The sequence below is a fragment of the Babylonia areolata genome, chromosome 19 (genome assembly GCF_041734735.1).
Source record: "Babylonia areolata isolate BAREFJ2019XMU chromosome 19, ASM4173473v1, whole genome shotgun sequence".
Lineage (NCBI taxonomy): Eukaryota > Metazoa > Mollusca > Gastropoda > Neogastropoda > Buccinidae > Babylonia > Babylonia areolata.
The window spans coordinates 39,269,722-39,297,221 of NC_134894.1; the positions used below are offsets into that span (position 1 = coordinate 39,269,722).

The 27,500-nt window shown below is 46.2% G+C and overlaps 1 protein-coding gene and 1 long non-coding RNA gene across 10 annotated transcripts in view; one reads left to right on the forward strand and one right to left on the reverse strand.

Moving 5' to 3' along the window:
• The window catches only part of LOC143293694 (uncharacterized), a 157,413-nt gene extending 141,064 nt beyond the window's left edge, over positions 1 to 16,349 (forward strand). For both annotated transcript variants that reach the window (XR_013056796.1, XR_013056797.1), the window contains exons 2-3: positions 12,926 to 13,129; positions 16,226 to 16,349. This is a non-coding gene — a long non-coding RNA (uncharacterized LOC143293694). The remainder of the gene's footprint in view (positions 1 to 12,925; positions 13,130 to 16,225) is intronic.
• LOC143293692 (vitamin D3 receptor-like) overlaps positions 5,513 to 27,500 on the reverse strand; it is a 716,436-nt gene continuing 694,448 nt past the window's right edge. For 7 of the 8 annotated variants that reach the window (XM_076604867.1, XM_076604864.1, XM_076604863.1 and 4 more), the window contains 3 exons: positions 19,563 to 19,770; positions 11,139 to 11,305; positions 5,513 to 10,238 (listed from right to left, as the gene is read on the reverse strand). In XM_076604867.1, the coding sequence (XP_076460982.1) occupies positions 9,164 to 10,238; positions 11,139 to 11,305; positions 19,563 to 19,770 (1,450 nt within the window). In that variant the 3' untranslated portion in view covers positions 5,513 to 9,163. The remainder of the gene's footprint in view (positions 10,239 to 11,138; positions 11,306 to 19,562; positions 19,771 to 27,500) is intronic. The other variant, XM_076604862.1, reaches the window with a different exon arrangement.

Below are 27,500 nucleotides of genomic sequence, written 5' to 3' on the forward strand. Positions count from 1 at the left end.
TGTCTTGACGTGTGTTGGTGGTGACTGCCTTGACCTGTTCTGGTGGTGACTGTCTTGACGTGTTTTGATGGTGACTGTTTTGACGTGTTTAGGTGGTGACTATCTTGACGTGTGTTGGTGGTGACTGTCTTGACCTGTTTACTGTCTTGACCTGTTCTGGTGGTGACTGTCTTGACGTGTTTTGGTGGTGACTGTCTTGACGTGTGTTGGTGGTGACTATCTTGACGTGTTTCAATGGTGACTGTCTTGATGTGTTTTGTTGGTGACTGTCTTCACGTGTTTTTAATGGTGACTGTCTTGACGTGTTTAGGTGGTGACTGACTTGACGTGCTTTAGTGGTGACTGTCTTGATGTGTTTTGGTGGTGACTGTCTTGACGTGTTTTGGTGGTGATTGTCTTGACGTGTTCTGGTGGTGACTGTCTTGACGTGTTTTGGTGGTGATTGTCTTGACGTGTTCTGGTGGTGACTGTCTTGACGTGTTTTGGTGGTGATTGTCTTGACGCGTTTTAGTGGTGAGTGTCTTGACGTGTTTTGGTGAATTGTCTTGACGTGTTTAGGTGGTGACTGTCTTGACGTGTGTTGGTGGTGACTGTCTTGACGTGTGTTGGTGGTGATTGTCTTGACGCGTTTTAGTGGTGAGTGTCATGACGTGTTTTGGTGAATTGTCTTGACGTGTTTAGGTGGTGACTGTCTTGACGTGTGTTGGTGGTGACTGTCTTGACGTGTGTTGGTGGTGACTGTCCTGACGTGTGTTGGTGGTGACTGTCTTGACCTGTTCTGGTTGTGACTGTCTAGACATGTTTACTGTCCTGACCTGTTCTGGTGGTGACTGTCTTGACTTCTTGAGGTGGTGACTGTCTTGACGTGTTTTGGTGGTGACTGTCTTGACCTGTTTTGATGGTGACTGTCCTGACCTGTTTTAGTGGTGACTGTCTTGACCTGTTTTAGTGGTGACAGTCTTGACGTGTTTTGATGGTGACTGTCTTGACGTGTTTTGGTGGTGACTGTTTTGACGTGTTTTGATGGTGACCGTCTTGACCTGTTTTAGTGGTGACAGTCTTGACGTGTTTTGATGGTGACTGTCTTGTTCTGTTCTGGTGTTCACTGTTTTGACGTGTTTAGTTGGTGACTGTCTTGACGTGTTAGATGGCGACTGTCTTGACGTGTTTAGGTGGTGACTGTCTTGATGTGTTTTGGTAGTGACTGTCTTGAGGTGTTTTGGTGATGACTGTATTGACCTGTTTTGGTGGTGATTGTCTTGACGTGTTCTGGTGGTGACTGTCTTGAAGTGCTTTGATGGTGACTGTCTTGACGTGTTTTGGTGGTGACTGTCTTGACGTGTTCTGGTGGTGACTGTCTTGACGTGTTTTGGTTGTGACTGTCTTGACCTGTTTCCTGTCTTGACCTGTTCTGGTGGTGACTGTCTTGTTGAGGTGGTGACTGTCTTGACGTGTTTTGGTGGTGACTGTCTTGATGTGTTTTGATGGTGACTGTCTTGACCTGTTTTGGTGGTGACTGTCTTGACGTGTTCTGGTGGTGACTGTCTTGACGTGTTCTGGTGGTGACTGTCTTGACGTGTTTTGGTGGTGACTGTCTTGGCGTGTTTTGGTGGTGACTGTCTTGACGTGTTTTGGTGGTGACTGTCTTGACGTGTGTTGGTGGTGATTTTTTCTTGACGTGTGTTGGTGGTGATTTTTCTTGACGCGATTTGATGTTGAATTTACTTGATGAGTTTTGGTGTTGACTTCAGTAGATATGTTTCGGTGGTGTCTTGCATGGCGTACTTTCCAGAGTCCTGACATGTGACAGTAGGGTCAGCTGGGTTCTGACCCATGTAGATTGAATTGAATTCGCCCCCCCTCCCCCCTCTCTCTTTCTCACTCTCTCATACACACACATGCATGCACCGCGCCCCCCCCCACCCCTTCCCACACACACACATTTCTCTTCGTTCAAACACACACACACACACACACACACACACACCTCTTCATTCTCTCTTCCTGTCATACATACACATGAAGCACAACACACACACACACACACACACACACACACAAAGCACCCACTTCACGCACAACCCCCATAACCACCACCACCACCACCACCACTACAGACCACCACAAAACAAACCAGGTTGTACAGGTTAATAAATGTTGAGTTTATTTGTATGAACATCTGCACAAAGTAAAGTATCAACCTACGTACGTACGTACATACATACATACGGACGTAATATACGTAACGTACGTTGTCACACACCATCTCCTTTTTTTCTTGACCAGCTCTCCCTCGACCCCACCCCCCACCCCCAGCCCCCACCCATCCCACTCCAACCCAATATGTGTGTGTACGTGCTTGTCTATGTCAATGCCAGCCACCTGTTTTCTGTGGCCTTCGATCATCGAAAACAAAAAACAAAACAAACAAACAAAAATTCCCAGCCAACCTTGTACATGTCACATCAAGTCATGCTTTGAAATCCAGAAAACCTGTTTCGAAAAAAAAACAAAAAAAAACAACACCCGAACAAACAAACAATCACATCATTCATTAAAAGACATACACCACAGTGTGTTAAAAGAGAGAAACAGAGAGAGAGAGAGAGAGGGGGTTGGGAGAGAGGGAAAGAGAGAGGGAGATGGGGTGGTGGGGGGTTGGAGGGGGGTATACAGTTTGAAGCCGTAATCGACATGCGACTGAAGACCTGACGCGACCATCATAAACTCTCGACATGATGCATGGAGTCCAAACATATCAAAACTGATTCAAATGATACACAATGATTAGTGAAAAATGACATTCCCGGACATGACAAACGTATAAGCCCAATGATAATAATATTGTGTTTGGGCTTGATGACGCAGAACAAATGAAAGAAAGAAAGGCAGTGGTTTTTTTTGGTTTTTTTCTTGGTTTTTTTTTTTTGGGGGGGGGGGGGGGGGGGGTGGAGGTGGAGGTTATTCTTTGTTTACCAAACGCCAATTTTTATCACAACAGATTTCTCTGTGTGAAATTCGGCCTGCTCTCCCCAGGGAGAGCGCGTCGCTATACTACAGCGCCACCCATTTTTTGTTTTTTGTTTTGTATTTTTCCTGCGTGCAGTTTTATTTGTTTTTCCTATCAAAGTGGATGTTTCTACAGAATTTTGCCAGGAACAACCCTTTTGTTGCCGTGGGTTCTTTTACGTGCGTTAAGTGCATGCTGCACACGGGACCTCGGTTTATCGTCTCATCCGAATGACTATATATATATATATATATTTATATATATATATATATATATATGTATATATATTTATATATATATATATATATATATAAATAATCATTGTGTGTGTATGTGAGTGAGTGTGTGCGTGTGTGTGTGTGTGCGCGCGCGCGCATGAGACAAAGGGACACAGAGAGAGAGAGAGAGAGAGAGAGGGAGAGAGAGATGACCCCGAACACACAATTTATCGGGATTCACACAGAAAGGGTGTACCTGTCAAGCTCCTAACATGTCGGTGAGGAAAGCACCCATGGCTCCTGGAGGTTCGGGAGTGGGAGAGGGAGAAAAAAGGGGTAGGGAGGAGGACGTTGGGGTGTGGGGGTGGTGGAGACAGGAGTGAATGGGCGGGGTGGTGGGGGGGTTTGGGGGGGGGTGGGGGTGGATGTGTGACGGGAAACAACTTGAAGTTTCAGCATCACCGAAATCCGGCCATGATGATATAAAACTACACCGTAACTCAGCGTCCACAAAACTCCGAAATAACGTGCCCCTGATCTTTTCAACATTTTGAAATATCATTCATTCGTTAATTTCACTTTTTAAAATCATCCAGGAGTTACTTAGGTAAATGGGTAAGGGAGGGGGGGGGGGGGGGTGGATTGGAATCGGCCGCATAAGAATCCGACTTTTGTCCGTTTACGAACACAAAGAGTTGGCGACGGCGAAGTATCGGGATCTTTAGTGATTTCATTTTTCAACAATGTTCGGACAGTCACCGCCGATAAATTCCGAAGATCGTAACTTTATATATATATTGTAGTATACATGCGTCATCGACAGAAATGCTAGGCTGTTCAAAACGTACTTTTCTTTATTTCCATTAAAAAAAAAAAAATCTTTAGGCAACGGACCCCGAAACACAGGATTCCCGTGGGGTCTGTGTCTCGCCATGAAATGGAAGTCCTGCTTCACGCCTTTGTAATGGTAATTATCAACACTGGGGAAATATTAGAAACCCCATTGGGGTTTTCTTTGGGCGGTTTTTTTGGGGGGTGGGGGATTGGGGGAGGGGTGAAGGGGCTTTTTTTGTCGTAATTTCTAACATAAAGGGTTGTTTTTTTCAATCGTGTTCAACGTATGTTGCCATTCAAAACAGTCGGTATGCCATTTCTATACTTAATTCTGAAGCCCGTGTTTGTGTGTGTGTGTGTGTGTGTGTTTTGGTTTTGTTTTTCCCCCATCAGTCGAAGCAGGCATGAAAACGAAGACTGGATCCAACTGACCTCAACTGTGTGTGTGTGTGTGTGTGTGTGTGTGTGCGCGCGAGCGCATAGACATATTTGTTATAATCATTTGGACAACGCGCGAGTGAATTAAAATTTTCTTTTCAGTACCAAGCCTTTTCTATTTTCTTTTTTTTTTTTTAAGAGTGGCACTCTCCCAGAGTGTGTGTACTTCACGCTGTGACATGGGATCATTTTATTGTATTCCTACGTGAAGGAAAGGGGAACAAAAGTCTAGAGGAAAAAACAACAACATAACGGGGTAAAAAAAAAAAAAGGGGGGGGGGCCTTTGTAGGAAGAAGAGTGAAGAGGAGTAACACATGCCAACATAAAATCAGAAACGGGTTATCATTTTGAGAATCCATCTTTGTATGGCACAAAAAGAGTCGTCATACACAACTACACAGTCCTCTTGTGATGATGATGATGATACATTCATACACACACTGCTCTCTCTCTCTCTCTCTCTCTGTGTCGTGCGCGCTGTCTTTTCAACAGTTATAAGAAACATGAAAACATTTTTCCACACGCTCAAAGTTATATATCACGTACATCTTCTAGTGACTCGATGTATGCGTGTATAAATCAGAGAGCGACAGAGAGAGAGAGAGAGAGAGAGAGATTAATCGGAGCACATCAAGAAAGGAAATATTGCAAGAACTTACAAAACATAAGTACCATCACATTCCGTGACTAAAACAAATTTTTAAAATCCAAAAAAATCAGACCATACAAATTTGATATAAAAGTTTCAATTTTTCTCCACCAATCAGTCAAAATAAACAACGACAACAACAACAAAAAGTATCTGCGCCTCTGACAGGATAAAACAGAACTGAAACATCTGTAAAACAATCATCAACAAATGAATAACAAACAGTAATAACGTGAAATACAAGCTTTCATGAAAGGTGCAGTTATTTCCCAAGCACTTTTCGACGTCGATTTAACGGTTGCTGCCGAAGAATATGCACCAATATCTTTTTTTCTTTTTTTTCTTTTTTTTTTTTGGGGGGGGGGGGTGATTTTTCTTTTTCTTTTTCTTTATTATCGGATTCATACTAAACGAGCAATGAATGAGAGGGTGAGAAAAAAAAGAATGTAGAAAGAAGAAAAGTAGGAGCAGTCCTTTCAGAAAGGAAACGGCAATGGCTAAAAGAAAACAGAAGAGTATCGTACATTCGCAGTCCAACATTACTTTTTTTTTTTCTTCAGCAGCAAAAAGGAGGGGTTTCAGAATCATCTGACTTTCTTCCGCAAAGTACAAAATGACCTTCACGTACAAGCTGGGTCACCAAAAATAATGACCTGCACAGGAAAAAAAGAAAGAAAGAAAAAAACAACAAAAAACAAGAATCTCCAAATTACGAAAGCATATATATATATATATATATATATATATATATATATATATATATATATGAATCATTCGACGCCCAGTTTTTGTGTCAGAGCGGTACGATTAAACTCCCCCCCCCCCACCCCAAACTGAACGTGCGCATATGACGCCATCCCATAAACACTGAACAGGAAGGAAGGGTGGGTGGGAATACTTACAGAACTAACAAAGAAAGGTAAGTCTAGTTTTGTCTCTCTGAACGAGAAAAAAAAAGAAAAAGGGTGAGGGAGATGATGTGGAAATGGACGAAGGGGGAGGGGGGGGGGGGGGGAGGTGGTAGGTGGTGGTGGTGACAGAAGTAGTTGAGTAGTTGGATGGGGAAGGGAGGAGGTGGAACCCCCCAAACCACACTCACCCCACCCCCACACACACCCACCCACCCACCCCCCCCAAAAAAAAACCCACCACCACCCCGTAATGGTGCGCAATCAATTTGTCCGACAAAGATGTTCGTACCATCCACTCCATCCCCCCCGCGCCCCCAACCCCCACCCCCATCTACCACCGCTACGCGCGACTGCTGCGCTGCTGTCATTGCCACCGCCCTACTGCTACCACTGTCATCCATTGAGTGGCGGATGTTGTCCTCCCTCCCCCCCACCCCCCCAACCCCCTGCTGTTGCCTTCCCCCTCCCCACCCCAGGCCTCCAGACCTGCCGGCTCCCGTCTTTTTCCTTAGCCCGCTGGGCCGATTATGGTAGACTCCACACCAAGAAATTTTTCCTTTTTTTTTTTTTTTTTTTTTTTTCCCCAGCTTTTAAAAGAATGGTTCACACACACACACACACACACACACACACACACACACACACACATATATATATATATATACACACACACACATGTGTGTGTGTGTCTATATATTAGACATACGCACACGTTTTACTTTATTCTCCCTCCCTCAATCTTTTCACATTCTTCGAGCATTTCTTATGTACTTTCATATACTTTTTCCTTAACACCTCCCCCCCCCGCCCCCCCCCCCCCCCAAAAAAAAAAAAGAAAAAAATTCATCTTAATGAATATAAATCCTACTTTCGTGTGCACAGAGATGCATACAAGATCTTGCACGCAAACACGCACATGCAAAAAAAAAAAAAAAAGCAAAAAAAAAAAAAAAGCAAAAAAAAAAAAAAAAAAGCTAAAGGCAGCCATGACTGATGCTGCCGACGGGTCAATGTATGTGTCACCATGGTTACCCACACCGACATACTTGACGCCGTTCTGCTGCTACTGATTCCATCAATCAATCAATCCATCAATCCATCACTTTCATGTCTGAAACACAGTGTACAGAAATTTGCCTTCAGACCCTGGGGTCTGGGTTTCATGATGATGATCTTGAAGCAGTGCTCAGTTTTGCTTAGCGCTGAGAACGTTCATAATTCTACGCTGTTTCCACAACGAATGATATGAGAACACGGTTTTCATCACATTGAGAGAAAGCCTAAAAGCATGGAACAAGGACATGGTATACATTTAAAAGGCCAAAGAAACCAAGAAAGGAAGAAAAGTGTTACATCATTGAGAATTCTGCCAGAGACGTTTTTTTTTTATGTCTGAAACACTGCAGCAGCAGCACTCGCAACATACGATTATTATCATTATCATCATCATCCTGATTTGAGACCTGACGTCTGATTTTATAAGCAGCTGTTATCAAGAAAGTGGGGTGGGGGAGCGGGAGTTACCGAAAGTGTAAAGTGAAAGTTATCCCACCCCTCACTCCTTCAGTTAACATTCTTGACATCTTCAACATACACATCCATTACTGACACACTGGTTTAAAAAAAACACAACCCAAAAACCAACAACAAAAATCCCCCACAGAACATCAACTCTGTATAGCCAACTGTGGGCAGATTGACTCTACTGTTTGACATTTTCCCCCTCTGTTACGTGAAACGTATGAACTGTCATAACAGTCAGGAAAAAAAAAAAGAAGAAAAAGAAGAAAAAGCAGCTGCACTAGTATTGACACACACAGACGCACACCACCGAAGCCAAACACAGAAACCTACTAGGCGGAATCCTAGGGACAGAACAATAAGTCAAAGACTCCCCTCCCCTCCCCTCCCAGTCTCTGCCTCGTGTCCAGACATCGTCACAGCGGGTAGGTGGACGTCTGCAGGCCGACTTTCTTTGCTGATGATGCCGCTCGTGGAACTGGAACTCGAGTCCTCCACCCCCACCCCCCTCTCCCTCTTCCCCGCCACAGGTGATGATGATGATGGCGACGACGGCGACGAACAACAGATTTCCAGAGGCGCGGCACGACGCATGATCTGCCTTCAGCCCGAGCTGCTGGCAACACCAGAACGGAGCCCAGAACCAGCACTTGCAGACGAAACATGGATGTGCCAGATACACACGGCATCTTCAGTAGGCACGATTGTGCACCGCTGAGTGGTGCCTTTCTGGTTTCCATTATCCGGACAAACGGCAACAACTACAAGCAGACTACAAAAAAAAGTGCTCTTTACGATCAGTTCGTGACTGAAGGCCGAGTAACAACAACAGGTTAGTAATAGTAGTAGTAGCAGTAGTAACAAAGAGCGATGGCATTGAATAATAACGTCACAGTTTGCTCCACACCCACCCCTCCCCTCCCGCCCCACCCAACCTCCAACCACCCCATTCCCTTTGTGTTCGTCCTCGAGGTTCTTCAAACTCTTTGAGGAGGAGTTGGAGAAGATTCCCCCAGCCCCCATTTCCTGCTGCCAGTGTCAGGTCTGAGCGAGGCCTGCCAGTCCAGCCAGCCAGCTTAGGCACACTCCTCACCCCCAGGGCCGTGGCCAGCCAGACCTCACTGCAGAACCCAGGCAGTGACTTGACGACAGCTATGTCAGATGATGAAGAGGCCTCCTTTTCCCTTTCGGCAGTGGCGGGGACGAGGGCAGTTTGACATACACCGGCCACCAGTACTGACTTTCAACCTCTTGGCGAACAAAGGTTACTTCTTCCGCTGGATCTCTGAGAGTCTGACCTCAGAAGCAGCACGAACTCGGGTAGTGTCCGAACACCGTGTGTCTTTCTGGAGAGCCAGGCTGGAGACCAACTGGGCCAGCAGCAGAAGAGAGAGCCCCCACCAGACTGAACCGACGAAACGAACACCCCCCTCCCCCAACAAAAGGAGGAGGTTGGTTGTTAGTGCAATGAAGGCAAGTGGAAGTCCCCTCCCCCCCCCCAACCCCCCTACCCCCTCCACCCCCACCACCACCGGCACGCCCGAGGTCACAGCGGGACAGCGTCCTCCCTGACTGGTTTGGTTACTGGCGGGTGGGGAGGGAGTGGTTGGGCATGATGGGGGGCTGTTGTTGAGGAAGGTGGGCTTGCTGCGGCAGGAGCTGCTGGTGCTGGAAGTGGTGGGGAGGGGAGGACACGGCCGGGGGCGAGGACATGGACACGGGGCTGGGCACGGGGGGCTCCCCTCCGCCGCCGTCCGGGGAGCTGACGCTGGCCGCGGCCGGGGAGCCGTTGGTCGGGGTGGGCTTGCGGTCCAGGTTGTGCTCCAGCACCTCCTTCATCAGCGGCTGCAGCCCGTCCGGGTTGATCCGCAGCAGGACCTGCGAGTGCTCCTCGTTGAGGTTGCGGATGTCCACCAGCTTCATGAGCAGCTTGGGGTACAGCATCCTCACCACGTGCGGCGCGTGCTTGGACTCCAAGTAGCGCAGCAAGAGGAGGGCGTAGCGCTCCTGCTCCTGGGCGATGTAGGTCTTGTCGGTGATGGCGGGGCGGTCCGGAGAGTACAGGGCGATCATCAGCAGCAGGATCAGCACTGTCTCGTCCGCCTGCAGGTCCAGCGCCAGCGACTTGACAAACTTCATGTGGTCCTCGAACAGGCTCATGCCGCCCATGTCACCCATGTCGCCCATCGTGGGCGTAGCGGAGTCTGTTGCGATCTTGAACTGCTCGGTGGTCATGGCGTACTTCTCCTTGTCGTAGGGGTCCAGAAACTGCTGCTTGTCCTTGTCGAAGGTGATGACGGAGCGGATGATGAGCAGCTCTATGCTGCCGCCCTTCAGCAAGCCTATCTGGTCGGCCTGGGAGAGCGCCTTGAAGGACTTGATCTTTTTCGACATGTCGATGACGCGCCGCACGCTGATCTCGGCGATATTGACCACGTCGATCATAGAGGGCTTCTCGCGGGAGATGTCCGACTCGACGCAGATCTCCAGCGACTGGTGGTAGGCGCTGACCACCTCGCTGATGGCCTGGTCCTCCTCCGGCTCCAAGGGCCGGAGGCGTATCTGGGAGGACGTCACGTCCCCGCTCTGCATCTTCATCTTGTCAATCTCGCGGAACCTCCTGTCAACAGAGGTAGCAGGTTGCTTCAGTCTAGATCTGTGGCGGAACAAGCAGACAGAAAAAAACACACCATGGGGTCAAAATGGACAGGAACGTCAGCAAGGCATCAATAAAAAACAACAACAATGTACGCATGATAAACAAACATAGCTCAATGTTTAATGTCAGTCACTAGTCCCTCCCAGTCATTCCCAACAATTCCCAAAGCCGTTGTCTTTTTCTTCTTCTTCGTGGGCTGTGACTCCCACGTTCACTAGTCTACACGAGTGGGCTTTTACGCGTACGACCGTTCATACCCACGCCATGTGTACAGTCATTATCCGTTTTCGGGCAGCGTAGGGGAGGTGGGGTGTTGAGGCTTTGGCGAAATGAGTAAAACAATTTTTGCAAAATCCACTATGCATTCTCGGTAATTTTCATACCTGAATGACGTTGTATTCAAACGTGTCTACTACTGGTTCGCTAAAAGGTTCACGAATTTTAGCAGAAATGAACTAGAATCGTTAACCGTCACGTCAATGAAATAGCTATTACCAATTCAGAGATTAAACTTTAAGAAAAATTACGAATGGAATATAAAGGCTCCCATCAGGGCCTGAGAACTGAAATGTTTTGATAAAACGTATGCTGTTTATCCAATGATGGACCAGTAACAAGCGAACATAAAAAAATTAATTTCAACCACCAACCATATTCATTAAATCCAATAAAAAAAACAACTGTAAAATCGACAGAGGACAAATTGCAAACGTAAACTAAAAGCAAAACCAGTATAACAGACATTACGTTAACTTATTAAAATAAATTTTTTTTTAAAGTTTTTCTTTCTTTAGTCAAACAATCGTTTCAGTTTCTATTTCATTTCTACTGATAACAAAATAATAAGATCATCTAAAAAGAAAAAAATATGAAAACACACAAAGCCCAGATGCTTACCTATTTTCTTCAATGCGCATTCTCTTGCGCATCTTCTCCTCTTCCGTGAGTATATATTCCTTGCGCATGCCTATTTCGAAGCACTTTCGTAGCCGACAGCGCTTGCAAAAGCGGCGATTGGACACATCCATTTTGCATTTCTCTTCGTACGGGCACTTGAAGTAGTCCTGCAAAATAAAAACAGAACATCCATGAAGAATGCATGTTGTGTAGGCAGGTGGTACTAAAAGTGTGTGTGTGTGTGTGTGTGTGTGTGTGTGTGTGTGTGTGTGCGTGCGTGCGCGCGCGCGCGTGCGTGCGTGCGTGTGTGTGTGTGTGTGAGAGAGAGAGAGAGAGAGAGAGAATGGGAAATTTGTCCTCTGATTCCCCCCAAAGCAAAAAGACATTTTGATTCTCCGACCTTAGAAACAGAACGAAAAAAATAAACCAAACGAAGAAACAAACAAAACAACAAACAAAACAAAACAAAAAAAAACCAACAACAAAAACAACAAAACCCCAACAATAATACCCTCTATAATCACGAGACTATTTTCTTTTCTTCTTCTACTTTGAAAAAATAAAATAAAATAAAAGAGTAGAAAAATAGTCTCGTGATCATAGAGGTTGTTTTTTTTTAATGAAAAAAAAATTTGGTTCGTCTCTAAGGTCGGAGATTCACACACACACACACACACACACACACACACACACACACACACACACACACACACACACACACACAATATATATATATATATATATATATCCCCGCATGGTCAGGAAAAATCCCCAAAGACTGTCGCCACCAAGAAGAAAAATTCATAATAGTAAGAACATGGATCCTAACACCACTGCCACTACCACCACCAGCACTATCAATAACCCCACCGCTGGACAGCAACATAAAAAAGCAAACAAAACAATGGGCGAAAAAAAACCAACGAAAAAACAAACAAACAACGGACGAAGAAAAGTTCCCTCAAAGTTGTCACAATAGAAACAGGATCAAAGATGCATGGAGGGAGTAGGGGGGGATGAGGGGTATATGTGTTGGGGGACGGGGGCGGTGTTGAAGGGAGGGGGAGATAACAATGGCTCAGGCAGCAGCCCAGCAAGAGAGGGACATGGACCTGAGGCTTTTGTGACCAAAGGCCTTTATGAAGTGTGTATTCCCGGTGAATAAGCTGGGTCAGTGCTTTGAATATGGAAGACACTGCTTCTTTGCAATAACATTATCAACGGTGTGTGTGTGTGGGGGGGGGGGGGGGGGGGGGTAATAGTAGTAATAAGAATACCACCACTAATAATAGACATAGCACAATCATCTGTGGGGAATCAATGGATGATGATAATGACGACAAAGAAATTAATAAACATTCTTTTATAATTTTTTTTTTATTGTTGTAAAGAACAAGGTAATGATGATATAATGTCACGATTGTATGTATATACTGTGACGTGTTTGAAAATACTGCTTAACCCAATAGAAACAACAATTACGATTTAAATCAACTTGTTTATTGCGTGTTTATCCGACCGACCGCAAAAGGATGGAGATGAAATGAAAGAACAACAACAACAAAAACCAAAAAACCAAAAAACCACGTAATTTATATTTACGAACACGACTTCCTTGTTATACTTATTGTTCAACTTCGTACCTTATTATTGTACTTCTTCTTATCAATATTGATTCTTCTTAGTATTATCAGCATTGTTATTGTTATTATAATTCATTCTACTAATTGTTAGAAAACATGTTACAGGTCATTATCATTATCATTATTATTATTATCACTGAACAGGTCAGACAAGACATAACGGACACAGCGACTGCGGCGACGGCGACGCCATTCGCAATCGAAGACGCTTGTGGTTTTATCTGCCCATTTCGTGGAAAGTGTACCATGCCTGCCGTGCGAAACCCCTATCCCTCTGTGTGGCCCAATACCACACAGCCAGACCTCTTGTGTAGTTCAACCCGTCTCTTCACTGTCGGCGGTTTAACAGTAAGTAAAACTTCCCTTTGCTGGTGACGAAGGATACTCGACTCGCGGAATAGTAGCTCTTGACCTAAGTGAAATGGCGTGGTGGTTGTGGCGGTGTGGTAGTTAGGACGACCGCCTAATAGGAATCGAGAGGTCTTCTGGCCAAAGCTTGTCGAGTTTGCTCTTCACGTCCAAGCTGATTCTTCACACAGTCGACTCTTTTATGTATGTGTGTATTATGTCCTTCGGATCTCAAATCCAACACCCAAGTCGTCGTTTTTGAGTCGTTTTTTTTTTTTTTTTCTTTATCCCTCCTCTCTCTCTCTCTCCCCCTCTCTAGTCGTCCTGAGTGCTAGGTCTTTCGGGTGAGGCGATAAACTGGAACCGAGTTAACTCTTAATAAGTTACGTCTTCACACAGCTGACTCTTAACAAAATTTAATGTCCGTGTGTCTTAGATCCCAGTTTCAAGTCTTCATTCATGAGCCGTGACTCTTTTCTCCCTCTCCAGTCCTGAGTGCAAGAAAGACTTTGGATGAGATGATAAACTGAGGTTGAGTTTACTCTTTATATACAATTTTACACACAGTTGAATCTTTGATTCCAAATAAAAGTCGTCAAACCCGTGGCGAAAACCCTGCAATGATTTCCAGATCAGAAGTGGATGTGTCCGCATCATCAACTGATTCTCAATCTGTGGAGCGAATCGTACTTTCTATACCTAACCGCTCTCAACCCCCCCCCCCCCCCCCCCGGGAACCCCCCCACCACCCCAACCCCCCCACTCCCCCACACACCCATCCCTGGCATTGTCAAGCCCGTACAGAGACGAGACGGGGAGGGTTATTTAAAAGGGGTGGGGGGTGCAAATGTTTTCAGCGCCCCCAGCCCTATCCTCCCTGCATCCCCCCCCCCCCCTACACCCCCAACACACACGCCTAAAGAAGAAGAAGAAGAAGAAGAAAACCCAACCAGTGGTAAAAGTAGCGAATAAATCAGCATGTTGATTGTGGCTTCTCAGCTTGAGGAAAAAGCAACAAGGCCGTCACACATTGGCCGGGTATTGCGTTACCTGCTTTGCAAGTAAATGGACCACCTCCCTCCGTGTTTTTCTTTTCTTTTCTTTTTGTTGTTGTTGTTGCTTTGCTGTTGGAAGTTAGGGTGGAGAAACTGGATGCAATTTTTAAACTCACTGTATATATATAATTATACACTGCTGCTTTGAAGGAGGGGGGCTGGTGTGGAGGTAGTGGGAGAAGAGATGAAATGAAGAAAAAAATGTAGACAAAAGGGTGAAAATAAGTGCTAAGGTGAAGGTGGTTTTTAATTTTCCTTATTTCTTACTTTTTGTTTAGTCGGGTGGGAATGTATGGGAGAAATGGGGTGCAAATTTTAAACTAACTATTCACTAACATTCTATAGAAGAGAAAAGGAAAAAAAAATCAAAACGTATTCAGAAAAAAGGAAGGTGAGAATGAACGCTGAGGTGATGGGGTCATTATTTGGGGGAGGGGTAGGGTGTAAAGTGGGGGGGTCTGTGTGGAGAAATTGGATGCAGTGCTTAAAGTCACTATTCTTGTCAGTTAGTATGAAAATGGCGGTTGGGAGGGGTGGGGGAGGGGGGGAGAGAATAGTCAAAACGTTAGTCAAAACGTATTTTGAACAGGAAAGTGATAATTTTTGTTTATTTTGGGGGGAGGTCGTGGGGGAGGTCGTGGGGGTACTGATACTTCTTAACATGCATGCAGTTTGCTGTTTACAGTATCATTTGTGAAAAAGACATGAAAGTAGTCTTACAGCAACAGCTATTGAGCACGCATGCAGTAGTACATTTCCTGTTGTTATTGTGTGTGTGTGTGTGTGTGTGTGTGTGTGTGTGTGTGAGAGAGAGAGAGAGAGAGAGAGTGAGTGAGTGCCCATGAGTGGGTACGGAGGAGGAGGAGGAGGGGGTGGGGGATGTCGCTCTTTCTGTTTGAAGCCCACATTTCCTGTCTTTCCTTCTGTCGTGCTGGGATTATTTGTGTGAGACAAAAGGTTCCCGTTTAAAACAAAACAGGAACGGACAAAGAAGGGAAAAGACAAAGGAAAACGAGCGACAAAGAAAACAAAATAGACAACAACAAAAAAGAGAAGAAACAGTGGCCCGCATGGTTAGCAAAGACGTCAAAAGAACCTCGTCCTTTCAAGCTGCACTTTTCTTTTTTGTGTGCAGACTGACTGAGAGGCCTGCCCCGCTGTGATGAAAGACCGGCACGTACACTGCTGACCTGTACGCAAGACCACTTTTGTTTTCTTGACAACTACATTTAAAAAAAAAAAAAAATGTTTTAAGTTGCACCTCCTGGCGTGGCGGGTTTCGAACCCGTGGTAGTCACCGACATGCGTTTCCTGTGTGTGCATCCCTCTGCCCCTCCCCTCTTTGTTGTACGGGCTGTCAAAAAAAGTCGGGCGATGAGTTGGTGGTGTGCTGCATGGATGGACCACAAACTTGCCCCTTGCAAGTCCCAACTACTTGGGGCGGACGGCCGGCCAGTGGGTCTGTGTCTCTCCAACGTTTCGAGGGAATATAGGGGGATGGGGCGGCTGGTGGTGGGTGCCGATGAAGGTCGTGCTTAAGCCCCTTGAGAGGTCAGCACACAACCTTGCACAAACATCTCCCGCAACCCCTCCACCCAGATCCTCCGCCCCTGGTGCAACAACTCCTGTTTTGGTGGTGGTGGTGGTGGTGGATTTTTGTGTGTTTTCTTTTCTCTCCGTGGGTCTGCACCTTTCGGGAAACTGAACTCGATCTCTTCGTTCAGTACCAATGGCCAGAGAGAGAGAGAGATTTTACGTTTGAGTTTGGGAGAGGTGTCGGATTCTCTCGAATGTCTCTTTCTGTTCCCCTAAACCCACCCACCCCCTCAACTCGTACAGATGTCTTCATCGCTGTTACCCTCCACCCTCTGCCCCCCCTCTGCCCCCCCTCCCCCCCCCCCTCGTTATTTCCCACCTACCGTTCCTGTTTTTTTTTTGTGTTCCTCCTCCCTCTGTGTGTGTGTCTGTGTCTCTGAGTTTGTTTTTTTCACCCCCTTTCTCCTTTCCTAATCCTTTCGCATTTGTTGTCTGTTCCTGACAGGTTGGAACACAAAGCTCAGACTCGCCATGCACCAACGTCCTTTCTTCCTGCTGCCAAAGGACCAGCTTTGTCGTCAAACAACAAGAGGAACATTTCTTTGAACAGTGGGAAGGGGAGGTGGAGTTGGGGGATATGGCCTCTATCTGACTTCGGATACCGCCAGAAAAGCTGTGCAGAGAAAACCTGGTCCTGTGGAATACACGTATACTTATCACAAGTCAGGGTTTGGAACGTACTGTTTAAGATACTGCTGCTGCATGATTTGATAATAGTATGATATTCAATGCTCATCCTCTGACGGGGATTATCGCATGTGTGGTTTATCTAAAATTAAACATTAAAAAGTTGTCACTGGAGAGATTGACTTCTAATGTCTAAAAATCAGTCTGTCGGCGGATATCAAACATTCTATAAAACTGTTTAAAATAGTTATATTATTATTTCAATTACAAACATATTTGTCATAGGATTTCAAACAGAAAGCGAATTGAATTTAAAGAAATCGTGTGTGTGTGTGTGCGCGCGTGCATGTCAACGCAGAGAGGCAGGATTTTTTTTTTCTGCGAACGCACAAAAAAATCTACACACAAAAACAAAAATAACCAACAACGGAACGGAGGTTGCAGGGGTGTGTGCGGAAATGTGTCCGGGGGGTGGGGGGCTGGAGGTACACAAATTGTTTCCCTGTCCAGGAGAGGAGAGGTGTGTTTTACTATGGGGGGGGGGGGCTTGGGGGGGGGGGGGGGGGGCGGGGCTTGGGGGGGGGGGTGGGGGGGGGGGGGTTTGCTGCAGCCAAAAAGTGGCAAACACCACACCTTGTTGACCCTAAAAAAAAAAAAACCCAACCCAACACACAGTGTGCAGGCCTGCACAAACAGGGATCGGCTGACCGGCCGTTTCACGGTCAACAACACTGTGTGGCCTCCCTGACCACAAACATGCACGGACACAGCCTCCCCCTCTCTCCCCCCCCCTATCAGCTCTCCCCCCCTATCAGCTCCCCCTCTATCAGCTCTCCCCCCCCCCTATCAGCTCTCCCCCCCCCCCCGCTATCAGCTCTCCCCCCCCCTATCAGCTCTCTCCCTCCTCCTCTATCAGCTCTCCTCCCCCCCCTCTATCCCTCTATCAGCCCCCCTCTATCAGCTCTCCCCCATCTATCCCTCTATCAACTCCCCCCCTCTATCCCTCTATCAGCTCTCTCCCTCCCCCTCTATCAGCTCTCCCCCCTCTATCAGCTCTCTCCCTCCCCCTCTATCAGCGCTCCCCCCCCCCTCTATCAGCTCCCCCCCCTCTATCAGCTCCCCCCCCCTCTATCAGCTCTCCCCCCCTATCAGCTCTCTCCCCCTCCCCCTCTATCAGCTCTCCCCCCCTATCAGCTCTCTCCCCTCTATCAGCTCTCTCCCTCCCCCTCTATCAGCTCTCTCCCCCTATCAGCTCTCTCCCCCCCTATCAGCTCCCCCCCTTCTATCAGCTCTCCTCCCCCCCTCTCTCTCACACACACAGCATCTCTTTCTCTCTCTACATCACGCGCGCACACACACGCACACAGTGTGACATTCATCATCTCACGCACTGTAACTCATACACAAACATTTTTGTTGCATACACATACACAAGCAATCTTTTTTTTTCCATAAACAATAAATACCATAAACTCATGCGAAAGAATTCGACAGCGTTGCTAAAAGCGCCCATGCACCCATATCTTTTATCTACAAAGCGGAAAAAGAAAAGAAAAACAAAACAACAAAACATAACGATAATAATAATAACAAAACGCCCAAACAGTCCACAAGCAACGGCAACATGTTATTTTTCTTTTCTTTTCTCATCGCACACACAACACACACGCAGTCGCTTTTCAGGCAATTCCCGGGAGGGTACAGTGCCAGAAGGAATCGAGGAAAAATAGCAAACACACAGACAGAGAGGGATGAAAAATCGACATTTTCACAAAACTAGAATGCTTATGCGCAGTGAACCGCAATGCGGACGACATGCCGCTTGGAATACAAACAACTGAGAGATGGCTCTGCATTGTAAAGTGCGGTTTCTCACGCACACACACACACACACACACACACACACACAATGTGGGGGGCGCGGGGGGGAGAGACGTCTGATAATGTAGAGTGTCTGCAGCGATGTGTCGGGGGAAAAATAAGTTTATACATATAGACAAAATGATCTTGTGTAACTGAATATTTAGTTTGTCTATGCTATTATTATCATGATAATTTTTGCTGTTGCTGTTACGCTCGTGATTCAATAGCTTTCTATATTCATTGTGTAAATTTAAAGAATCCAACTTTCTATACGCCATGCTGTCTTATGTTTGATGTTGACGATTCCAGGTCATCATTCTTTCGTCATCTCATTGATCAGATGAAAACTGTGAGATGATATCCTCTGGAAACAATAAGTTGACTGTCGTGCTTTGAAAAAACTGACTACAGTACTATTTTAATTTTATCTATCAATTTATTTTGAGGGATGTTAGAAAATAAATAAAAATGAAGTAATAAATAAATAAATAAAAGGCACGTCTTCACTTCGCCCCCCGTCCCCCCTCCCCCATTCAAGAACGTAAGCAAGCAGACCTTCGTGACCTGAGGGTCCCCCTCCTCCCCCCATAAGCCACGTCATCGTGTTTGCCTTGCTTTGTCCCGAACCTCCTTCAGTCTCTCTGTCCCTTCACAAGCCCCTGATAATACACAAGGGACAGTCACCTTCCACATCAGCACACAGCTCACATAACAAAGCGACACGCTGCTTGTGTCTTTCTGATGTGTATGTTGAGCTGTGCGTGCGGGGGTGGGGGGGGGGGGGCATGTGAACTTCCGGATCCAGAAAGTCCCCCCCCTCCTTGAAACGCAAAAAAAAACCCCACAACAAAAACACCAACACACACACACACACACACACACACACACACACACACAAGCCATCCAGCTAGGTCTACCCCATGGAGGCCCATACCCGAACAGACACCCACCCATGACCCTATACACCCCCCACCCACCCATCCCCAGACACCCAAGCATTGACAATCAACCGACAAGACCTAAAGGAACTTGGTGAACTGTTCTTCTGGGCGCCGCCTCAATGACTGGCTCTTCACTGAAACGAGGAAGAGAAGAAGAAGAACGAAGAAGAAACGAAGAAGAAGAAGAAAGAAAGAATCAGAAAAAGAAAGAAGAAGAAAGAACGAACGAAGAAGAACTAAGAAAGAACGAAGAAGAAGAAGAAAGAAAAAGAAGACCCCCCCCCTCCTCACCCCCCCCCCCCCCCCCCCCGCCATCACCAACCCCTTCCCCACTGTCCTCCCCCAGCTCACCAGTCCCTTGGGCGCGTTCCGACGGAAGAAGGCCTTGCAGGACTCGCAGGAGATGGCGTCAAAGTTGTAGCCCAGGGCGCGGTCGCCGCACACGCCGCAGTACTTGTCCTCCTTGTTCTTGCGCGCCTTGCCGCACCCGTAGCCGTCCGTGGGCGAGTGCTCCATGGAGCGGAAGTGGTGCGACTCCATGGAGTTGGAATCTTCGAAGCTGGAACAACAGGGAACAGGGAGAAATGGGTCAGGAGGACTATTTGGCAATATATTTTTATGTATATGCATGTGTTTTTTTGTGTGTGTGTGTTTTGTTGTTGGTGGTGGTGGTGGTGTGTGTGTACGTGCGTGTCTCGAAGGCAATGCATATGATTACATATATACAGATTCCAGACGGAAACCTTCGGGGGGAAAAAAGACGGAAATCTTAAAGTAATCGATTTTATTAGTGCAGAGTTACATATCGGCATAGGGACGAGCATTCACACACAGCCACACAAGATAGAAAGACAGAGACAGGAATACAGTCTCGACACAATCAGTGCAGATAAGAAGACCATACAACACAACCAAAAGCATCAAGAGCAGCAAAGCAGTGGTAGAAACGTTCTCTGTCCATGGACCATCCATCCAAACACCTCCACCTGCCCACCCACCCCCAGCCCCCACCCCCACCCTTACCCCCCACAATCCACAATCAATCCATCACTCAATCAATCAATGCTGTCTCCAACACAGAGTTTTTTTTGTTGCTGGGTGCGTACTGTACAGCTGCCCAGCGACCCGTGTCAACAACAGGCGTTCAGGCTGATGACATACCCCTACACACCTGACCCCATTCCCACACCCCACACCACAGCAGCAGCAACAAGAACAAAACAGGCAGGCAGAAAGACAGGCTTGGCTGCAATGCAGGCTAGGCATAACTAACAGCACCATCGACTCCGACCCCCTCCCCCTCCACCTAGTCAAAGAACCGGTGCCTCCCGTAACCTATATATACAGACTTACTCATCCTTACACTCACACCCTATCACCCCCACTCCCCCATTTTCATTTATCTCCCCATAGTTTTTTAAAAAGAATACACGTGTGTGTGTTCGTTGTTTAAGTTGTACAGATTGACTTACCTTTAAAAAAAAAAAAAAGAAGAAAAAAAAAAAAAGAAGAAGAAAAAAAAGAAGCTACTATAAACAAACTCAGTTGGCTTCAAAAAGAAATTAATCGATTAAAAAAACAAACAAAACAAAAAACAAACAACAGCAACAACAACAACAACAAAAAAAAACACCCACAACAAACTTTCGGTCACTTTTTAAAACTCTAAGTTGTACATTTTTCTTGTACCACCACTTAGCATTTTTATTTTTGTTTGTTTTGGTACCTTTAAGTTGTGCTTTGTCAATGTTTTGAATACATCATTTTGGAGAAACAATAAAAACCCACTCCGAAACGTTCTATTAATGACAGTTCTTCAAAAGAACCACACACACACACACACACGAACTTCTCCAGAGTCCGGGAGACCCCCCCCACCCCCACCCCCAACCACCACCACCTCCTTCCCCCTTCCCCCCTCCCCCCACCGACAGATTGTCCGCAGCTGCCCCCTGCCATACTTGCATGGGCTGGCAAACCAAACAAGCAGGGGCAAATAAGGCCCGGTGAAAAGAAAACACCGCAAGCCTTACCTCCCTTGTTCAATGCAAACCAGCCTCCCCAGTTCCCCAGCTTCCACCATATTCTCTTTCTCCTCTTCCGCCAGTGAGAAGACAAGTGTGGTTTCAAGTTGGATTGGCGGGCATTTAGTTTGGACGGAATGGGACGTGACGATAATGGAGATAGGTCTCTTTCTCTTTTCTTTTTTTTCTCTCTCTTTCTCTTTTTTATGTTTTATGTTTTACTTATTGATTTTTTTTTTTTTTATAAAGTTGTATACACACACATATGGCTAGCGTGTTAACGATCACGCCCTCACATAGATCTATAGCATTCAGCGGCCACAATTTCCAGTCATCTGTCGCTTTCCCATTTATGTTTGATAAAAGGACAGATAATTATTAGACTTTTTTTTTAAAAACAAACAAACGGAGATTGGCCTTTCTGTGGTGAGGTAAATGGTTTATTACGCTGCACAATACAAAAAAAAAGAAGAAGAAAGAAACGAAAAGAAAGCACTAAGTTTAAAAAAAAAAACAGAAAAAAGGGAAAACAAAACAAAAAAAAACAAAAACAAAAAAAAAAAAAAAAAAAACAGGAAGAAAAAGAAAGAAAGAAAGAAAAGGAAATGAAATAAAAACCTCATTATTATCAATGAAAACGAAAGAAAGACGTCATTCGCTATACATAGTACAGTCTTGACAAATGTCTACAAAGTTAACAATGAACAGAGCCGGTCTTCCGCACGTACTTTCATCATTCTCCGTCAGTTGGAAGGGGGGGGGGGAAGGTGTGTGTTGGGGGTGGGGGGGGGCTGTAGGGGGGGTTAGAAGTGGAAGTTCTTGGAGGGAGGTGTGGGAAGGGGAGGGGGGGGGGGGGGGGCAGGAGGTTCTTACTCTGCGAAAAATATGACACGACACGTTTCCTATATTCTTTTGGCGAGGACCTTGACTGCTAGCGCTACGCTGTCAACTGAAGTAATATAAAATAAAAGTTCTCCTCGGGTTCAGCTGTAATCATGCAGTCAAGGCCCTGACCCTGTGAGGTCGGCGATTGATGATTAATGTCTCCCCTTGCCCTGCGGCGGGGTGAACGAGTACACACACACACACACTGTTGGTAGCGCACTGGAATACTAAGCTTATACGTACGGTCTCAGCGTTGTTTGACTTCGGTATAATTTATGTTCTATCCGTGGGCAGAATTTCATCGAGGAGTTTAAAAAAAAAAGAGCACACACACAATTTATATATATATATATTAACTCTTTACTATCATTAGTTTAGCAGCCCATGTGACAGGGGGGATACAGGGGAAGTTACTGGGGGGGGGGGGGGTTCGGGAGAAGGTGGAGGATGACATAGAGGGGTGGAGAGGGTAGGAAGGACGTGGAAGGGAAGGGGGGGGGGGGAGTTCAGTTTGTATTCCCATGTACGAGTGGCAAACCTATAGAAACTACACGAGATAAGAACAAGCACTTTGTGAATATTGCAAAACACACCGAAACAGTTCTTAGCACAGCTGGCTGGTATCGAAAACCACAACAGGACAAAGGAGGTGAGCACGTCAACCCACTCACCCACCTACAACCCGGTTTTTATTTAGTTCGTGGGTATTTATTTCCATTTATACGTACTGGAAAATCTGAACCCTCTTACTTTATTTATTTATTTGTTTATTTTATTTATTCTTTTTTTTTTTTTTTTTTAGTGCGGCCTATCAATTGTTTCTTTTTCGTTCTATTCCTCAACAGTTTCTTCTTCTTCTGCGTTCGTGGGCTGCAACTCCCACGTTCACTTGAATGTACACGACTGGGTTTTTACGTGTATGACCGTTCTTACCCCCGCCATGCAGGCAGCCGTACTTCGCTTTCGGGGGTGTGCCTGCTGGGTATGTTCTTGTTTCCATAACCCACCGAACGCTGACATGGATTACGGGATCTTTAACGTGCATATTTGATCTTCCGCTTGCGTATTCACACGAAGAGGGTTCAGGCACTAGCAGGTCTGCATATATGTTGACCTGGGAGACCGGAAAAATCTCCACCCTTTACCCACCAGGCGCCGTCACCGAAATTCGAACACGGGACCCTCAGATTGAGAGTACAACACTTTTAACCACTTGGCTGTGGCGCCCGTCCCTCAACAGTGTGCTTATTGGGGCAAACAACAACAACAAAACAACATAAACACAAAAAGCTTTATTCAGGACCTCTATGCATGTGAGTGTGTGTGGTGCGGGGGTGAGGGGGCGTGGGGGGGGGGGGGGGGGTGAGGCGTGAGTGGTAAAGCGATTTCTCAGAAATGATCATATCCCACATTCAGGATATTTATCGCGATCGCGTCACAATGGTAACACTCAGATAATATCATTGTCTTCCTCTTCTCAGTTTCTTTTTTTTTAACATTCCCACAATCACGCACATCCGTGTGTGTGTGTGTGTGTGGGGGGGGGGGGGGGGGGGGGGGGGCGTGAGTGGAGGTGGCGCACGCGAGTGTGTGAATGCGCGTGCGTATTAAACAATCTCGATAACAGCCCACATGTGTGTGCGAGCGTGAGCGTGTGTATGCATGTGCAAGTACGTGTGTGTTTATGCATGTGTGTGTGTGTGTGTTTGTATGTATTATGTATGTGTACAGGTGTGTGCGTGCGTGCGCGCGTGCATGTGTGCAGCATTAAGGGCCTCTCAAAAAAATGAATACACACACACTCTCTCCCCCTCCCCCCCCCTCCCCCCCCCACACACACTCTCTCTCCATCAGTAGCACACTATACAGCAGTCCTGTGAGGTCATGCAGTCAATAAACCTCCAAAACAGTCAGCCCAAGCACTTTGCGGACGCGCTGTACCAACCAAGGGCACCCACTCACCCCTACAAACGAAACGACCTAAATCGACTCCGTCCGGCTGCACTTTAGTAGACCACAGCGAACACATTGAGGACTCTCTCTCTCTGGACCTCCCTCCCCCCCCCTTCTCTCTCTCTCTCTCTCTCTCTCTCTCTCACTCACACACAAACTGAACCGTCCCCCCAGTGTCTCTCTCCGCCACCCCCCCCCTCTCTCTCTTTACAACTCTCCGTCTTTCTCTCTCTGTGTGTCTCTGTCTCTCTCTCTCTGACCAAAAAGACCTCGATCCGTCAAAGAGGCCTGACTGAACTCGTTAAAGGGTGAAAGGTCGTGACCCGGAAAAAAAAAGAAAAAAAAGGTGGTCGCTAATCACATGCAGCTCCAACTCCACTCCTATACACACACTCTCTTCCGCTCCATTACTCGTTCCCCCCCCCCCCCTCACTCTCTCTCCCCCCCCCCCCCTCTCTCTCCCTCTACCCCCCCTCGCCTCCTTTCTGTCCCAATCTGTTCCACCTCCAACCCCAATCCCTCTCTCCCAGTGTACATGACTATGTATATACAGTTGTTAGGTAAGCTAAATGACACACACACATACACGCACACACAGCACACACACATCGATACGTTCCCACCACACAATCCGGTTTCCAGTCGATGGAACACCTTCCTCTCACCCCCCCCCCCAACCCCCGCCACCACCTAACCCCCACCACCCCTCACCCCCCTGCCTCCGTTCTTTCTCCTTGAACAACAAGGTTACTGCTTTGTAGGCAACGGATGTGTTATTTATCACTGCCTGTATTTACGGGTTTGTTGGTGTTGGTGGGTGATGTTTGTTGCGAAGGTGTTTTGTTTGTTATAACACTACGAAGGGTCCGATCTATGTGATGTGTGTGTGTGTGTGTGTGTGTGTGTGTGTGTGTGTGTGTGTGTGTGTGTGTGCCAAAGTATTACGTGTACTGACAACATATTGTTAAACAGAGAATGGTCTGTACCATCCTTATTATTATTAGTAGTAGTAGTAGTAGTAGTAGTAATAGTAGTAGTATCATTATCAATATATAACCATCATCCTCAACACAATCATCACGATCACTGAACATATTCATGAATAACTAATTTTCTATTCACTGATTCTAGAAACAGAGACGGAGCAATCATCACACAGCTAGCATTGCAGTTTAAGCACACCGCCAGGGACAGCCAGGGGAAAAAAAAAAGAAAAAAAAAAAGTTGATGACTAAGCAGCCAGAGCACGTCACACCACAGTCACGCACTTCTGACGTCTGCCCAGTTTGGACTCTTGCTTGTCATCACTGTGCATGTGGCTGGGAAACCGCCCTGTCAGCGTGATGCGTGTCACACACACACACACACACACACACACACAACACACACACACACACACACACACACGAGGACAAACACACACACACACACACACACAAACACACACACACACACACTAGCACACACACACACACACATGCACACGAGCGCACACAAACTACATACGCATAGACAGGGAGACAGACGCAGAGACAGTGAGAGATTGAGAGAGACAGAAATGGAAAGACTGAGCGAGACAGAGAGAACATCCATATCCTCCAGTTTTTTTTTTTTGTTTTTTTTTCGTTATCCCTTTCCTCCTCCTCCTCCTTTTTTTTATATTCTTTTTCGTCATATATTTTTGCATCGACGAATTTTGTAATCTGTCCATTATCATTACTATTATTACTATTATTATTACTACTATTATTACTATCATCATCATCATTGTTGTTGTTGTTGTTATTATTATCATTATTGTTATCATCATCATTACCACACCACCATAAATCCCTTCCTCCGAGATATCTATCTATCTATCTATCTATCTATCTATCTATATATATATATATATATATATATATACAATAATACAATAGTTAACTGGCTGAAAACATGCCAGGTATGTGTTCACACTATCAACCCACAGGTAAAAAAACAAAAAACAAAACAAAAAACAAAAAAAAAAACAAAACAAAAAAAAAACCCACACACGGCCGTGTCTGGAATTAGGACTCTGGTCCTTCCTTAATTCTCCGATTGATCCCTTCATGGGCGGCACCCACACTACACGATTCACTGAACCCAGACGGCTGGACTGGCGTCTCTTGGTATTAGAAACAGCGGCCTCCACCCCCTCCCTCCCCTCTCTTCCCTTCATCCCTCTCTCCCTCACCCATCCTTTTCTTTTTTTTTTTCGTCCGCCTGTTCCCCCCCCCCCCCCCCCCCCCCCTGCCCTCCCCCCCCCCCCACACTAACACGACTACACACACACACACACAAACACGCACGCAAGCACGCACGCACATTCAAACAAGAGTACACACACAAATACGTGTACACACACACACACACACACACACACACACACACACACACACACACACATCCTTAACCCCCAATAACCTCTTGACATGCCTGCCAGTGTTTCGAAAAAAAATTATCAGTCGTTATCATAAGGACGGATATCGATGTAAGGACCCCAGCAGCTAACAGGGTACCTTGCATGTTTGGCTTAAGAGAGAAGAAGAAAAAATCGGACGAGATCTGAGGTACATAAAAAAAGAAGAGAAAAAAAAAAAGAAACATGGCGCGAGTTCCAACTCTTAGACGAGAAAAGAGAGAGAGAGAGAAAAAAAAAGACTAAAAATAAAAACTTGGCATCTTCACGGAGAACCAACCCATCCTTAAAACGTTTTGTTGGTTGTCGTTCTTGCGGGGGTGGTGTCGGTGAGGTGTTAGATGATAAACCCCTCCACCCCCTAGATCACTCCCCTTCCCTCTTTCTCCCCCCCCCCACCCACACACACACACCCTACCCCATCTCTCAACCTGAAATTTTTTTTTTAAAAACCCCAACCGACCACCAAAAAACAAACAAACAAAAACACAACAACAAACAAACAAACAAAAAAAACAAAACAAAAACCCAAACAAAAAAACCCAAACCCGCCTCTCCTCACTTTCCTGTGATGTTTTTATATGTCACCAATCGGTCGTATCATCTAAGGTGAGTGTCGCCGTCGAACCACAAGTTAGCCAACAAGCTACCTACCTATTTAGCTAACAAACTGACTACCTACCTACCCACCCACCCCCCCTAAGTAACTATCTGAAAAAACCAGAGCCGTTCTCTCCCTCAGCCCTCTCAACTCCACTCCCTCCCTCCTTCACTCCCTCCCCCATTCCTGCATTTTTAATGAAAGACAGGTGTGCGTGGAGGACGGGGGAGCACGAAGGAGGAGGGTGGGGTGCAGTGTAGGGGTGAGGGGGGGGGGGGGGGGTGCTGGAGGGAGAAGAAGAAGGAAAGCCATGATGGAGATTGGTACAAAACCGACCCCATCTAGCTCTAAAAATCAAACCGTTCCTCGCGTATTCTTTGTCTCTG